Raw genomic sequence first — 17,810 nt, forward strand, 5'->3', positions numbered from 1 at the left:
AACTGCCATCGTTAATCTTGCAGAGACGGCGAGCTTGAGCGGGGAGTTCTTTGACGTGAGTGAGCAGGAGTAAGTATTCTGGTTAATTATTTTGTATAGTATTTTAAAATGTAACGCCAGTACGCCATATTAAGTTAATTGCCTGTGAGCTTCTCCTCCTGTCTGTATGGTAATGCAACAGAGTCGAGTGGTTATGACGCAAACACCTCAGATGTAAAGTTATTCGCTGTCAAAGTGACGCCAAAATGAATGGGAGTCAATGGGAATGCTAACGCAAGTGAAGTTCTGCTACAAGATGTCAGCACGCAGCCGACTTCAACTTCCGGTCGACTTCCTTGCCACCTGCATGCCACTAATGTTAGCATTAATATCGCTGCTAGTAATGGAGGGTGAAAGAATAGAGGGTTTTCACCGACATCACGTTCTGGGCGGTAACCTGGATGTTAGTAAGGTAACCCATTGTGGAGCCACTTGGTGTAAAAAAACTGAACAGAGTACAATGGAGTATTGTGCGCTTTGGATACTTTAAGTGAATGTAGCCATGTCTAAACAACCAAAAAGCTCATCCAAACTAGGGGTGTGCACGGATAGTTGAACAAGTTAAGATGTTTTTAACTCGACGCGGAGTGGATGCGCCTGCGGATCGCGACCGCGTCGCTTCCATTATGAGCGCGCATACCGCACGCCTGCATTGGAAATAACGAACTTGAGCGCGCAAAATACGCGATGTGTGAATGGCCCCTAAGAACTGCGGTCTTCTATGGTACTTCAAATATGCAAAGGAGAATCACAGAGGGTGACCTTGTTGCGGCATCTCTCAAGCAACGAAAAAACACCGCTAACTTGGAGATGAAAACTCCTCTTCTCGCATCTGCCCAAGAACAGTTCTAACTGGAGCCATGTATTCCACCAGATCCCATTCAGTGGTGAAACGAAAACACGAAGCTCTTCACAAAACTTATTCGCTTAGCACACCGTTATTTGTGAGTCCCGACAACGTCTGTGCCGGCTTATTTAGTTTTTAACGCCATGTTAGCATCATGGCTATTTACATGGCCATGATGGAATACTAACAGGTTCAGTATCATCCATAAGATTTACATTATATAAAACATTTCAACTTAACATAAGATAGAAAATCTCAAAAACATTTAGGTGGTACATTTTCTAATATTCCATGCAAGCATGTTTCTGAATAAAAGCGTTTTCTAGCAGCATCATAAATTAAAATTCAACAAAATGTGCTTGATAGTCAAAGAAACTTTACATGAAAGACATAAAGGAGGAACTTTGTCTAGGCCGGAAGCGAGAAGAGGAGTTTTCACTGCATTCTCCAAGTTAGCTGTGTTTATTCATGGATTGAGAGATGCCACAACAATGTTCTTGAATTCGGCGACTTTTTGTGATTCTCCACGGCATATTTGAAGTACTGTAGAAGACCGCAGTACTTATTCATTCATTAATTATTTTTTGCTTGCATACATCTTCAAATATGCCGTGGAGAATCACAGAAAGTGACCAAGTTAGGTTTTATTGACTTTTTTTTTAAATTTTTTATGGCAAGCAAAAATATAGCGAAATTCGAATATCTTTTTTATTTATCGAATAATTAGAGCAGAACGAATATTCAAATGTTCGACTATCCGTGCACACCCCTAGCTTATATATGCATTCCTCTACCTTTTTTTTTTTTTTTAGAACTTTTGGAAGTCAATAATATTCCAAATGTTTTTCTCGATCTGTCCTATTGGTACAACCTGAAACACAGCAATAAATAACCATTTTCCTTGACGACGTTCGGAATATACTTCAGTGCCTGTGCTTTGTTGTGATGCGGAGTGCCTCCAATATGGCGGCTTCCAGTCTGATGAAGCGTCGTGAAAACCCTCAATTGTCCCTGTTCCTGGTTCGGTGCAGGTCAATGTAGGCGGTAGGGTCGCAGCACATTGCGCCTGCAGTTTTCTCTCATTTTGGGACCGTTTTGCGCAGTTGGGGTGGTGCTCACATCGCAGTTTCGGCAATTCCATGCAGAACATAAATAAATAACCATATATATATATATATATATATATATATATATATATATATATATATATATATATATATATATACACAGACACACACACACATACATTTTATATGTATACATTTATAGATTTAACTAAAGGATCCTGCAAGCACTTTAATTCCCAACACCTCCACCCTTTACTCGTACTGCACAAAAATTGGTTCAATAACATTGAATGTATCAGGAACTGATTATTGCAAATGCAAATCCCACTCTGTTGGTTAAATTAAATAATCTTTTTGATTACGTCTTTAATTGATTTTTATATTTCTGCCATATGTTCATAAACTGGTAATCATCACTGATAAGCAACTACTAAATATTGTAGAAACTTAATTTTCTGTAAAACTGCTTTGCAACGATTTGTATTGTAAAGAGTGCTATACAAATTAACTTAAATTGAATTGTGTTCTTAATGACAGCTTTCCTAAAAATATATCATATTCCTAAAATAAGAAATATCCCAATATATCCATATCGAATTGAGATCAAAACTAATTGTGAAATTTGTCTCAACACCCAGCCCTATTAGTAATTGTCCACGACACCACTCTAGCATAATGGTTGTGGCTTTTGCGCAGCAAACACCACTTAATGTCACATTCAGAAAATGGCTAGTTTTGGTCAAATAAACTTCAGAGTGCACTTAAAGTTGCATGTAAATCCAAAAACATGGCAGGAATTAGGGAGACAGGAAATAACGAATCTCTCCACGCTGAGCTGAGGAATTTCCTGATGCGAGTCTTAAGTTATGCTCCTAAACAAAATGCTACTTTCAGCAACACAAAATATGCTGCTTCACAGGAAACCCATTAGGACGTCCCTGAAATCCTAACCAGAAGGCATCCTACATTCGGATTACTAAATCAAGACTAAATGTGCCTTCATTTTTCTAGCGCCTAGCATTTTAAACAATTTCTGCAGAATGAGTAATGCTTGACTGTGCAAAACTCATTGCTATGAAGCTTTCAAGTGGGTGGCAGCGCCAATAAACAATGACTAGAGAAACCATCCATTCATAATTACAAATTCTACACATCCAAACGTTGAAGCATGCCTTCTAAAATCTGTCAAATACAATGAACTGGTAAATCACACAAAACCTTGAAACAGTAAAAAAAAAGCTTAAAAGATCATTTCACATCTGCAGGATGACTTAATATTTAATGTATTTAATATTTAAATTAATAAATTAACAAAAAAAAAATGTGTTTATAAATATTAACTTACTAAAAATATAACCCTAAATTAAAATAGAAAAAAAAAAAGATGTAAACTGAAATCATCTTTCTTGGGGGCTTGGAATATTCTGTTGAACAACGGAGGGTCTTTGAGTCCAAAAGGTGGCGAATCACTGAACTAAATTCTCTGCATAAGTAAATTCAGCTTAGTGAAACCTTAACAGATGGTGCATGAAGACTTGCATGCGAAATGGAGATGAAAAAAAAAAAACTTCTGCTTTCTTCGAGACTGATGTCAATTGTCATTGCACTGATTATTAGCAGCCGTCACAGAACTCCACATCCGTTGATGCTTGGTAGCCGCATCTATATCAATAACTTGCAATAAGATCTCACTCAGAAGAGCATAAGATAAACATCAGAGTCAGTGTCATTGCATACCACAGGAATATGATCACATTCAGCACTTGAATAGCTTCAAAAGTCACTATCAGTTCGAGTGAGTAAAAAAAACATTTTTTATAGTAAAAAATCTAAAAATGACATTCAATGCAAACATTTGTTGCACATATTAAAGTGCACAGATTTGTTGTATATACACTAATTCAACGCATCCCTGCTTGCAGACTAAACCTCACATACTGGAAATAAGGGTTTTTGCCGGAACTTAAGGAAAGAGTTACGCGGACAAGATCAATCAGTTTCTGATGGACTGTAAGATTATCACATATGTCATTCTGACTGACATATTTAACCGATATTTACACTTTACACATGTCAATTGGTTATCGGTTCTTTAATAGCGGGTCTGCCGATTTAATGCGACCATTTGACAAAAAAAGAAACTATAAGATGCTGCAAAATATGCAAACGTAATTATAAATGACAGTTACTCATTCTTAACGTCTTATGAACAACAAGAGCGTTTTATTAATATTTCAATCGTTCATCTAGTTATTATCATAAAAATGATTGGAGATATTTACAAATTATTTTGGATTTCAGAAACAGTTCAGCGTTTGTTAGCAGAAAAGTAACATATGACATATCAAGAACTTTTTTTAAAGGATATTATCACATTTCAACTTAACCGGTTATTTAATACCAAAACTATTAATATGTGGTGGTACCATTTGACATTTAAACAAAGTTACCCAAAAAATTCTCAACAATATGTAAAAAATAAAAATGTACAGAATGTGTATATTTTTTAAAAAATAAGTAGCATAACTATTAGCTAACTAAACAGATAATCGAAGTTACCTATTTTTCAAAAACATAAATATTTCAGAAAATTTTACATTTTCCCATGCACATCTACATACATATCTCTTACTCTGCATAAACAACGATAGTTACAATATATTTAGAATGCATATGTTTTTATTGCGGTCTAATGTCCATCTAGTCATTATTGTGTAAACATCTTGGTTCTGTATATCAGTTCTCAGAAATGAAACAAAAACTACAGATATCGGTGATAAAAATGAAGCCTGATTATTCAGTCGCTGGAAGGACCTGGACCTGGACCTGGACAGTGATGCACACGCGAGTCTCCTTCCTGCACTGATCTGTTTCTGGCGGGACAGGTGCGAGATCTCTGACGCTGAGACTTACCTGGTTTGTTACAGGACAGGTGAGCTCGCTAACGTTACCTGAAGCCTGCCTGAGAGACTTCTCGTGAGAGCTTGACCTGGTCTAAAGGGTTTCTGACCGCACACCTGAGCGAGCGTGTTATGAAACAGCACACCCGGTCTGTGGGAGCTTCCTCCAGATCTCAGATGTGACAGGTGTGACTCTTACCTGGAGTGTCGGAGGAGGACAGCGCAGGTGAGTTGAGTTTGGGCCGCTTCGCGCTGGAGGGACCCATATCCAGCAGATTATCAGCCATCGTGCTCTCTCGTTTCACAAAAATAAAATAAAAAAACACGTATAAGCAATTAAAGCGTCTTCCAAGATCCCGGGAGGAGGGACAAAGCGAAATAAATCAAATCAACCGTCGGGATTTTCTATTATTATTCAGCGATCAGGGGCCAATAATTAACAGATGGGACTCAAACGCGGCTCGACAGCGCCCCGCTCCGCCACCGCCATTCACCCCATGATAATCCAACACCCAAAACCCGCATAATTAACCTTAATGATCACCCCGAACCCCGCGGAAATAAATTACATCATCGTTAAAACCGACAAACAAACGACGAAGGGAGAAAAAAATCATCAATCCGGGTTCCTTTAAGCTGCTCGGTTCAAAAATGCTATTTTCTGCGAATAAAAATAAAGACCTTCAAGCTCCATGTCCAGCCCGAAGCCAATAATCAGGAAAGCTCGGAAATATAAATGAAAAATGAGAGCTAATAATTATATTTTAATATAGGCGAGTGGCACAGGAGCGCCGCTCGCGCTGAAGGGGGAAATCAGATATACGGGGGTTTTCCAGCCGACCACAAAAACGGCTCCATTACGCTGATATTCGCCACAAAGATCCGCGATTCGGCCCGAAGCTTGTCGATTCCGTCGCGGGGAAGCTATTTGGGCCGGTTCCGATGGAGCCGGATGCGTTAAAAATAATATAATGCTCTCCCGAAATCCTGACGCTCATCCGCGACAAGATGGCGGCTGTTGATTCCTTCGATACAAAAAGTTTTTTTCTTTTCCAGCTAGACTGTGGAGGGGGAGGGGCTGCGCTGTCACGCCCCTTACGCAAGCGCGTACGTCACGCGGTCGTAGCCAAAACAGCCGCTAGGGGGCGTGGTTTACATGGAAATGACGTTGATATAGTATTCAGCCGGGTCCCCTTACAAAAGTGTACCCTGGTAACAAATACCACAGTTCTCGCATCTCTTTATTAAAATTAAATGAAAAATATTGTTTGAAAGAGATCTATACTTGGATTTTTCACTGTAGTGCTACCATTTACCATTTCAATGTAAACTACCATTTACATTAACCATGTAACTTTTGAAAAATACAGCTGCTATACAAAAGATCTGCTTAATAATAATAAAAGGAATAGTTCATCCCAAAATTAAACTTAGGGTGTGGTAGCGTGCGCAGGATGTTGCTACTGTGAACAGGCATTGCAATTATCAGCTTCATTACAAATCACCAGACAGAATGCAGACTTCAACACTGTATTATTGGCTTTCCCTTTTCATCCATTAGCTTTGATGTAACAGTATGGCACATGCATTGATATAAATATTACAAAAATGAATCATATGTCACACTGAGCAATGCATATGTACAAACACAGGAGAGAAACAGAGAGAGAGAGAGAGAGAGAGAGAGAGAGAGAGAGAGAACGTTTTACAAATGTATACAGATTGAGTTTATAAATGAAGAAACCGAGAGAAACTCAAAATCATACATTTTTGAATAAATATACTCTTTGGCAAGCCATCCCAGTGTGTGATACTTCTTAAAACACACATTTGTGTGTCAAATTTTACTTACATTTCTTACGTCAAATTGCTTGGAATCATCAATTGGGCCAACTTAATTGATCTTAAATAAAATAAATTGTCATACATTGGTTCAGCCCTTTCATTTGCTCTAAATGTGTTTTCCTTACAATAAAGCCTCACACAGAAGTAATGGAATGGAAAGTTCATAAGGAGCACATTTCCATAAACATAACAGATGAAAAACACAAATGTGCTTCGTCCAGCTAAGTTCAAGCAGCAGATCGGAGGCTGAAGTGTAATGCTTATTTAGTTGGATCCAGTTTTATATTGCTCTACTTTTCTGAAACAGAGGAGCCCATAAGGGTTGTGTGCTCGTTCCCCATCCAGACAGCAAGGGCACTTTTATTATTGAGCAAAAGTTGTGCCCTTTAAAATATATTATAAATACATGGATTGCTATGCTTGGTGTCACCAAAAACACAACTGAACAGCATCAAAATCAGCACAGAATAAAAATGGCACCTTGGAGGAAAATTACAATATTCATCCTGTACATTTCTAAATGAAGAGCAGTTCACATTCAGAAGGAATATACAGTGAAAATGGACACGTCAAGCTAATCGTTAAGAAAAGGCACAGCGCTAAAGATCACATTGAATCTGAAGACATTTATCATACACAAGCATTTAGTTTATGAAAATGAATCGATAAAAAAGATGATGTCATTTGACCAATCAATGCATTATAAATGAGTAAAAGGCACTAATATATACAATGAGAAATACTGACAAATCAATCACCCTTTATAACAATTCCCTTTTAAATGTACAGGTTCTTGGCAGATTGCGAATTCACAACAATGTCAAAAAAACGCTATACATTTCACATTTTCTCATATTCCCATTAATATCACCACTGAATGTGAAGCATGAAAAAACGAAAGCAAATCTTTGAGCACACAACCCATTTAAACTAATACAGGTCACTCATCATAAAGCCAAGATGTAAGGGAAAGGGAAATACACTAAACTGCTATCAAAATGTAGAACATCAATTTTTAACTCATTAGACGATCATAAAATGTATGTAGTATCAGTGCAGATTAAGTCACTCACAAAGCTCACTGTTAAAAAGATTACAATCTACTTCCTTTTGCTAATATCCCATACAATAATTTACCCTTTATTATTGCACATCAACAGACAAGCAGGCAGAGTCAAGGCTATGGTCTAATCTATTCTAATATTCACATGAGTCTGTACATTTGACTGGCTGGGTACATATATGATACCTAGATTATTGCCAGTTCTTGAAATGTTATGCCACTATGGTGACTTAATTGGCAACATAATTTCGTCTCTTTAGATTTGAGTACAGTTCAAGTTTAATTTTTTTCACATTTGAACTAATTAAATTAACTTTTACCACTCAAGATTCCAGTGCAAAATAATTAAAATCAAAGCTGACATGAAATGGCACGCTCATACTCTCATATGAAGTAATTGTAAGTGATGCATTATATATTTCATGAGAAAAATAAAGCAGGATAGGATTCAATTTGATTCAGGCGTCCTCAAGTTCAGAGGCCAAGCAGGCCGCATTTAAACCACATAAAATACAAAGGGCCACAAATAACAATTTGCATCATAAGACAACATTGCAGTTTTACTGATTTAGAAATGCAGTTTATCACATATCTAAGATTTGCTTGATTAAATATATTAGTCTTCTGAAAAATTTCGGTTGAGTTCCTCAGCATTAGACGGTGGAAGTAGATGATACCAGCTTTTTTCCCATTTTCTGAGGATTTTTGACCAGAGTATGTCCAAACATTTCTATCTATTATTAGACTTACTTGCTATTATTGCCATTATCAGTTTAATATTGATTTGCTGCACTACCAACAACGGTAGCCTAAAACAATGTTATTTAGCTACTAATTACCATTATTTTCCATGCCTGAACAGCCTAGGTGACATCAGCCAAAAAACTGTTTCAGAGGCGACACAAGTAAAACATTTTTGATGAAAGATTACAGACATTTTTGCTTTTACAACAACGTGCACTAATGAATCATAACACTAGGAATGCTTTAAGGAGAGTAAATGGGGTCAGTGTTGATTTTATGTCGACTTGTAAACAAACTGCCTACATCTTAAAACTGACTGCCCATGTTTATATTTTATGTAAAATTCTGTGTAAAGTCTGAAAGTCACTGTAGCTAATGCATGAATGCATTTTTGTCCTTTGAGACTATGATCTTATTAGCATTAAGGCAAACTTGCACATCATCTTAATACTTTCATCTGAAATTCAGATGTTGGTCAGCCAATCAAGCATTAAGCTGCAGAATGAAGAGCAATAGGAAAAATCACGAAAAAGAGACGGAAAGGCAATAATAGGACACTAAGGAATACATGCATCAAGATAAAGCACTGTAGAAATGTTTGATATTGTTAACTGTAGGTGATTTTAGCCCATAACTTGCTCTACAGTTCACTAATACTTCTTCACAGACACTTTTGGCCATGCACCATTCAACGAGATGGTTTCATCTTGGGTATTTTTAAAACAGCAATCATCGCAATACAGAGTTTTGCTTTGTAAAACTTTTTTGAATACTGACTGATGAACGTCCAACTGAGGGAACTCAAATTACTTTGGAATATTCTAAAATATCTCCAATACTTTCACAAAAATTAAAGCGCTTTCTAACATCAAATTTACGTGCTAAACCTTTTAGATCTTCATCAGCGAAATCTTCATCTTTGATTAAGAAACCTTTGAAAAATGCCTCCTACATATTGTTATCATCCTAAAGGCACTTCATTAAAAGAAAACTAGTCATGAAAGGCAGAAAATAGTAGAAGCTAGAGGAGAATAATATTAGCAGAAATAACTGCGGTCTATTTAAGGATGGGACTTCAGGTCTGTGCTATCCAAATGTATCTCCTCTGCATTTCCTATCCCATGTAGAATTGGTTCTTGTGGCTCCTCTGAGTTTTTACGGTCCAGCACCGCTGTCCAGATGTGAAAGTATCTCCTGGTTCGGCTAGCGCTAAAAAACACTTCAGAGGTGTGTGCTAAAACTTTCCACATACACGGACACAAATCTACGCTAGCATACATCCCTAAACTAGCCTATCCCGACAAACTCAGTGGAGAGCCTGGGTTTTAAAGGGGTTAATACCAACAGCGACAACAATGTTGGCCCGTTTCAAGTCAAAGTTTTGTCATTTCACCCATGTATGCAATTTCTCCCTCCATTTTTGCAACAACCTCTGCAATATCCGCTCGGACAGGAGGAGAGGTCAAAGTCGGAGCTGGTTTACTGAAAACCATTGGACTTGCGCTCAAGCTAGTTTCCGGTATGCAAATCAGGCCAACAGCAGATGCAGATCGTTGAGTCTTCGAAGTACCATTGCTTCCAGTCTTCTCGGGAAAGTCTCTACCAGCAAATCCCTGTCCGGTGAGTCCTGAGCTCACAGAAAACGATGCACCTACTCTACTAGCACTTGGCGCTGGGACCATATTGGCGATTTCATCGGTGGGCGAGCGTCCGATGCTGCCATCCACCTGCGCACGGATTTCCGGAGAGACCGAGAGCTGGTATTGAGGTACAGGTCCGCGGTCTGAGCTCTTCGGGTAAAGGTAGGTCTTCATTTGACCCTTGCCCTTCACGTTGACAGTACCGCGGTAGTCGAACTCATAGTCCATTCCACTGAGCACGCAGTAGCTTTCCTCGCTAACCTGAACGCGACACTCCACGCCAGTCGTGTCCATCCGGCTTGCGATGTTCACCGTGTCGCCCCAGATGTCGTAGAGTAGCTTTGTGGTACCGATGACTCCGGCGGTAAGAGGTCCGTGGTTGAACCCGATTCGCAACTTGAACTTAAAGCCAAGCATGTTTTTATTAAAGTCGTCCACCACACGCATCATTTCCAAAGAAAATTCGAAGAGCGCTCGGAGGTGGGCGTGAGGATGGGCTTGATCGCTACACTGTTGCGTATTGAGCCCCGACGCCGCCATGTAGGAGGCGCCAATCGTCTTGATCTTCTCGATGTTGGAAAAGTCGGATTTACGCAAGAGTTCGTCGAAGTCTCCGATAAGTTCGTTCAGGACACGGTAGCACTCTTTCCCGCCTTCGTAGCTCTCCTCGTAGAACTCGCTGAAGTTGACGATGCTGGCGAAGATGACGCCCACGTTGTCGTGGTTCTTCGAGTAGCTCTGGGTCACCTTCAGCTGCTCGGCCACGTGGATGGGGATGATGTTGCGCAGGAGCCAGTCGGCCTGGTCCCGCATGTTTTGGATCTTGATGCGGTGCTGGTCTGCTTCCACATTGCCGTGGTAGTGTAGCCGGTAACTCACCTCGAACTCACGGTTTAGGAACCAAACGAGGAGGAGCAATAGGAAGAAGGCTACCAAAGCTTCTGGGCCGAGCAGGTCCTGCGGTCGGGTTGGATCTTCTGCAGGGGATTGGACGTCATTAAAGCTGCTGTTGAAGTCACTGGATCTGGTGGATACAGAGCAAGACAGTTGCTGAAACAAAAATGAAAACTCTAGGTTGAGAGTTTTTTCATAGTATGACAGTATAAAATCAATCCACTTAAATGTCAAACAATAAGTAGTATCTGTAGTCTTAAACTTACCTCAAAAATAAACGTTCCCAAGTGCTATAAGAAAAATGACAGTGAAAAGTTAGATTTGTATTAGTTTTAGCATTATATAACTAATTTCTGAAAGTCCAATAAAAGCATTGCAATTCATAAACTTGGGATAAATAAAAAAAAAATATCAGCAAGGATGCATTAAATTGATAGAAAGTGACAATTAAGACATTTATAATGTTACAAACCATGCCTATTTCAAATAGACATTAAAAATTAACAAAATTAAAACTGTCAAAAAAATTAACTGTCTATTCATCAAATAATACTGAAAATGATCATATCACAATGATTTCTGAAGGATCATGTGACACTGAAGACTGGAGAAGTGACGCTGAATATTCAGCTTTGATCACAGGAATAAATTATCTTTTCAAATATATTTAAATATAAAACAGGTATTTTTAAATTCACAACATTTCTGTTTAACTGTATTTTTTAATCAAATAAATGCAGCTTTGTTAAGCAGATGAGATGCACAAAAAAAATAAAAATAATAATAAATGGAAACATCAAAAAATCTTACTGACCTAAACTTTTAAATGGTGGTAAACATAAACAAACAAACAAATAAAAAGTAATTTAAATGCCTTTATTATGGAAACATTGACTTTCTCCTCTCACAATTCTGACCTTTTTTCACAATTGTGTGAAATAAACTACAATTACAACAAAAAAACAAATTCAGAATTGTGAGACTTAAACTCAAAATTCTTAGAAATAATGTTGCAACTGAGAAATAAAGTAAGAATTGCAAGCTATCTATTTTGACTTTACTTCTTTTAATTGCGAATTAAGTCAGAATTGCGAAATATAAACTCACAATTCAGAGAAAATATCAGAAATTATCATTTTCTCCCTCAGAACTGGATTTTATAATTCACATTTGCATATTTATATCTCAGAAGTATGACTGTATTTCTCACAATTGTGCATTTTTATTTTACAATTCTATGAAAAAAAGTCAGAATTGTGCCCAAAAAAAGATACTATTACTATACATCTTTTGTTTCGGTGGTGGCTTTTCCCATACTTTTTCAACTTGTTTTCCAGTTAAAATATCTAAAAAATCTTGTCTTTTGTACTTTTTTGAAATAAAGAAAAAGAAAACTGCATTAAGTCAAAATATATTCTCATATTTAAGACATTTTCTCTTAAAAAAGTCTAATGCAGCTTTGTTTCTCAAGTAAATTGATTTCTAAATATGGAACAAAGAAAGTAGACAAAAAAAAAAAAAAAACGTTTGCTGTGTGCAAAAGTTTAATATATACATTGTGCATTGTATGACTGTTTAAACCTGCAAGGGGGGCTCCAGAGCACACTGAGAAAGGTGAGTCCCGCAAGCGTCGCCAGGCTTGAACGCATCCAGAAACTGAGCTGGCAGAAATTGCTGTACTGGATGATGGCAATTATGACAGCACAGCAGGTGAACATGGTGAACTGGGGACAAGAATGACATGAATTAAACACGCTCATGCTCCGAGCAGAGTATGTACAGGATTGCACTTCACAGAAATATGTACTTCCCTGACACAAACAGCATCAAATTGCTTCAATTACTGCATCTTTGCTGTCCAGAGGTCACCAGACACATCTATAAATGGTTTCATAATAGATATGTACTGTACCATTAGTGCACACGTAACGGCATTTAGCCCAGCATGCACCTGTATTGTGTTGTGTATGTGTCTTTTACTGCATTTAAAACGATTTCTTGTGTTTTAACAATAAATGCTTTCTATTTACAGCTGTTTTAGAGTGCTTCTAAAGAAAATATACACAATAAGGACCAAGAAACTTTCCAAGCAGGAGACAAGGCACCTCATTTATTAAACTCATATCTGACCCTGGAACATAAAACCAGTCATAAGTAGCACAGGTGTAGCAATAGCCAACAATACATTATCAGTTTTTCTTTGTCAAAAATCATTAGGACATTAAGTAAAGATCATGGTCCATGAAGATATTTTGGAAATCTCCTACCATAAATATATCCAAATTTAATTTTGAATAGTAGTATGCATTGCTAAGAACTTCATTTGGACAATGTTAAAGGCACTGTTTTGATTTTTTTGCAACCTCAGATTCCAGATTTTTAGATAGTTGTATCTCATCCAAATATGGTCATATCATAACAGACCCTACATCAGTGGAAAGCTTATTTATTCAGAATTTATTTTATTTATTTATTCAAATACGTAAAACAAATGCATTTTTTATTTTGACACATGAAAACCCCTTCACAATATCTCTGCTGCAGTGTTTACCTGTATGGAGTCATGCATATTGCAGGTGATATGAGAAAACACAGCCACGGCGGGTAAAGACACCAGCACTGCTCCGATCATGTGACGGGGAACCCAGCCGGAAATGGCCCAGAGGAGGGTCCTGGTGCAGTTCAGCACTCTGTCCAGGTAAAAGGCTCGCCTGTAAAGTAGACAATGAGATTCAGGACTATACAGAAACAGCTATATGTGCTTTGTGTGTAGTGCATGATGCTGCTATTGCCTGGTTCCTGTTTTAAGACTGAGGTAATAACCTATTTTGAACAACAAAACATCCCAATAACTTGCTGGAATATGAGTTAAAAGTGTTAATACTTCCATAATTTAAGCCACCTGTTTCCTTGCTGTTTAGGAACTTTAGTTATAGATGTCATATTTACTTTAATGTGATCTAGGTTTATTATATTTAACTAAAATTAAAACCATAAAAAGAAAGTAATAAAATAAAACACAATAATATAATTTGAAATAAAATAAAACTAACTATAGTAAAATAAATAAATAATAATAATAAAAATAATAATATAATATTATAATAATCTAACATAATATTGTATTACTTTTTTCAGCTAGTTGCCAAAGGAAAATGTATCTTTTTAATTAAGTTTTACTTGATGTGCTAAAATAATTAATGGAAATTAAATTAATAGACGTATATAAAAATTGTCAAAAAAAAAAAACTAAAAATGACAAAAACACAGAACAAGATGTCCTAAACATCTAGAATACAATGAAAATTATATAATACTGAAGTATCACTCATATGAACAAAAACATGGAAGGCAAAGCATCTATTCAGTTCCATCAGGCAGACAATAGAAGACTGAAAATATTGACATTGACATTTTTATCAGACAGTAAAATCAAATTTCCCAACAATTTCCAAGAGAGTAAAACATTTATCTGCGTTTAACCAAATTGCAAAGAGAAATTTTGTTAAATACTACTTCCATTATTTTCCTGCCTTTAAAGGTATAGTTCATCTGAAAATGAAAATCGTGTCATCATTTACTGACCCTCATATCGCTCCAAGACTATATGTAAGAAAATGCTGCTAGCCAGACATATCTGGTTCCCAGTGACATGCATTGTATTTTTAGTCAGTGCAATGAAAAGTCAATGGGAACTGAGACTTTTGTTCTTCGCAACATCTGGAACGAATGAGGGTGAGTAAATGATGACAGAATTTTCATTTTGGGGTGAATGATCTTTTTAAAGTCACTGCATGCAAATGAAACACATTTAAATTTGTAATTTTAGCTACAAAGGATTCTCAAGCTTTTGAATATGAAACGAACATCTGTATCAGCCTGGAACAGATCCAGACGCCTGCTGGGTGAAACAGAGGCTAAATTAGTAATTCCTCTCCATTATTTAACGCATGCATCGTTCTTTGAGATTTATGTATTATTATTATTATTAGCTCAGTCCCATTCTGTTACAGTAGTAATATCTGCAGAATATGTGTTTATCTCAAGAGGCCTGAAATTCCTGTTGAAAACATTCAGCTCATAAACAGCAGAGACATTTCTGACAAGTATTAAAAAGATAATGCAATTTCATCGGTTGAATATTTGAAGCAAGCAAACCCCTTTTTCACCATCATTATTAATTTTCTACAAATATTGCATGACATGTTGCACCATTTTGATTATTCAGTAGGGGTCTTAGAGTTAATGAAAACTAAAACCATACAACATGGTTATAAAACATTTAATATAAATGAACTGAAATGAACTTAAAATTCATTCAACATTTCAAATTTTTGTTTAGTTTAAAATGAAGTACTTAAACAATCAAAAGTAAATGAACTACAAGTAAATGAAAATGATTTACAAAATGTATAGACAATAACTAAAATTATTAATAAACATTAATAAAATATACACATACATCCAAAAATGAAATCATGTATTCAACCTAATGTCATTCTAAAACTATAAAATTAATTTTGTTCAAACCTACTGTAGCATGGGGTGTTGCAACATATTTAATTATATGCCAGGGTTATTATAGTGTATAAAACCATAAAATAAATACTTGAAATAGAATAAAAATTAACTGAAAAAAAAATATTTAGTTTAACTTTATTTGTTAATAAAGCAACAAAAAATACATAAATTAAAAATAATTTATATATATATAAAAAACAAAATCAAAAACACAGAACAAAATTAATAAAAATGTAACTAAAAGTAAAGTGAAAACAAAAAAATATAAAATAAAACAATTCAAAATAGGAATAAAAACTATAATATGGCCTTTTTGCCATTTTTTTTTTTTTTTTGCAATTTTTGCAATTTGGCCAAATCCATTCATTGTCAATTTTCAGGAAACAAAAAACAGTTAGGACATTCTGAAAAATATGCTCTTTTACATTGCATGAAAACCAATCGTACAGGTTTTGAACAGCATGAGGGTGAACTGATGATGGTAATCTTTACACTCACCGTACTGCCAGGACTAGGGCCAAACATTCAAGCACAGCTGCAACTGCGGCCACTATGAGGGCCGGTGTGGGCAGGGGCTGCTGGGTAACCAGCGGTCGCAGGAGGCAGGCCACAGAGAGAGCCAGCAGAACACAACAGCACAGCAGCATGTCTAGAAAAGAGCTGAACGTTGGACTGGCAAACGTCTGGACAGGAGCCTGTGTCTTAACCTGACAACAATCAGAAAGAATACAACAGAATTACTGATACTGCCATTAAATAAATATGTCCTGGTTAGCATTTCAAACGGTAGACCACCAGAGAGCAGTACAGACTCGTGATGCTTTTTCTTACTGACCAGAAATCACAGACCACTACTGAGTTAAAACCAGTTATAAACATCGAGACAGAGTGGAAACAAATGAAAAGCGACATATAAATGGAAGGAATGTCATACCTCATCCTGGTAGCTGGTTCTGTAAGCCGACTCCAGGGATTTGTCTATGAAAGTGTGGCTCAACTTGTTGATGGGCGGTCTGAAGAAGTAATCTTTCATCAGACTGCAAGGTCGAAGCACAGAAAACAAGATTAGATTGTGAAGGAAATTCACTAAGAATCCCATGCGTCTGTTGTTTATATGCATGCTGAACGTTTGCACTGAAGGCAGCTTTGTGGTGAAATACAAAAAGAAAAAGGAAGAAAATGTTTGTTTTTAAATGCACACAAATCTGAGCTATATCAGCACATATCGCTTTATACACACAGTGCGGCACCTTTTATGTGTGAATCACACAAAACATATCAAAATGACACTTCAACCCTAAAAAATTAACTCTTTTCACAAAGAAAATGTAGCTTAAATGAAATCTTTAACTTTTACTCATGCTCCATCCAAGTTGTAAAAGAGTTAGTTCACGGAAACCGATTTGGAGGAATGTGGTTTTACATCAATTGTTCATCAATGGATCCTCTGCAGTGAATGGGTGCCGTCAGAATGGGAGTCTGATAAAAACATCCATCAGTTAATGTCTTGTGAAGCGAAAAGCTCCCTCATCAAGATGTTTTTAACCACAAATCATTGCTTCTGGCTAAAATTCCTCTATCCATAATATTGTCTGAATCAGGAGAGAAATATGCACTAATCAAGCACCGTTTACAAGTAAAACATTCCTAAATAATTATGGTGTTGGATTTTGATGCAAGAGGACAACAGGAGGCATACTTTTTCACTGGACGAAGCGTTTTTATGGACAATTATTGTGGTACAGAAGCGACACTGTAAAGTTGAAGTTAAAATGCCTTATTGATGAACTTCACAAGTCATTAACTGATGGACAGGAGTGGTGTGGATTATTGTGATGTTTTTATCAGCTGTTTGGACTTCATTCTGACGGCACCCATTCACTGCAGAAGATCCTATGGTGAGCAAAACATGTAATACATTTTTTTGTTGTCTTATGAACATGCATTTTTTCACTTCACAAGATGTTAACTATAGAGAGGCTTTTATCAGCTGTTCGGACCCATTCTGACGGCACCCATTCACTGCAGAGGTTTCATTGGTGAGCAAGTGAAGCAACTATTTAGTACAATGATAGTGTTTACAGAGGAAGACAAGAAAAATGGATGGTCACGGCCGCAGGACACATATAGTACATCATAGCACACTTCATCAAAGTGCATCAGGTGTCCCTCTGGGAACAGCATGACCTCTGCTAGCAGCCGTTAAACAATACCATTTCATCTTGGCTGGCATTTTTGTTCCAGCGGGCT

At 36.9% G+C, this 17,810-nt stretch overlaps 2 protein-coding genes across 6 annotated transcripts in view; both read right to left on the reverse strand.

The window, feature by feature from the left end:
* Nucleotides 1-5,899, reverse strand: part of LOC113067622 (CREB-binding protein-like) — a 39,425-nt gene extending 33,526 nt beyond the window's left edge. For 4 of the 5 annotated variants that reach the window (XM_026239985.1, XM_026239983.1, XM_026239982.1 and 1 more), the window contains exon 1: nucleotides 5,053-5,140. In XM_026239985.1, coding sequence (XP_026095770.1) covers nucleotides 5,053-5,140 — 88 coding nt within the window. Of the gene's footprint in view, nucleotides 1-5,052 lie in introns of all 5 variants that reach the window. The other variant, XM_026239981.1, reaches the window with a different exon arrangement.
* A 470-nt stretch (nucleotides 5,900-6,369) lies between these two features.
* The window catches only part of LOC113067623 (adenylate cyclase type 9-like), a 47,763-nt gene continuing 36,322 nt past the window's right edge, over nucleotides 6,370-17,810 (reverse strand). The window contains exons 5-10 of the mRNA XM_026239986.1: nucleotides 16,495-16,597; nucleotides 16,059-16,267; nucleotides 13,591-13,750; nucleotides 12,621-12,763; nucleotides 11,306-11,329; nucleotides 6,370-11,169 (exon numbers count right to left, since the gene is read on the reverse strand). Of these exons, the coding sequence (XP_026095771.1) occupies nucleotides 9,879-11,169; nucleotides 11,306-11,329; nucleotides 12,621-12,763; nucleotides 13,591-13,750; nucleotides 16,059-16,267; nucleotides 16,495-16,597 (1,930 nt within the window). The 3' untranslated portion in view covers nucleotides 6,370-9,878. The remainder of the gene's footprint in view (nucleotides 11,170-11,305; nucleotides 11,330-12,620; nucleotides 12,764-13,590; nucleotides 13,751-16,058; nucleotides 16,268-16,494; nucleotides 16,598-17,810) is intronic.

This window comes from Carassius auratus, linkage group LG28B (assembly GCF_003368295.1).
Source record: "Carassius auratus strain Wakin linkage group LG28B, ASM336829v1, whole genome shotgun sequence".
NCBI lineage: Eukaryota > Metazoa > Chordata > Actinopteri > Cypriniformes > Cyprinidae > Carassius > Carassius auratus.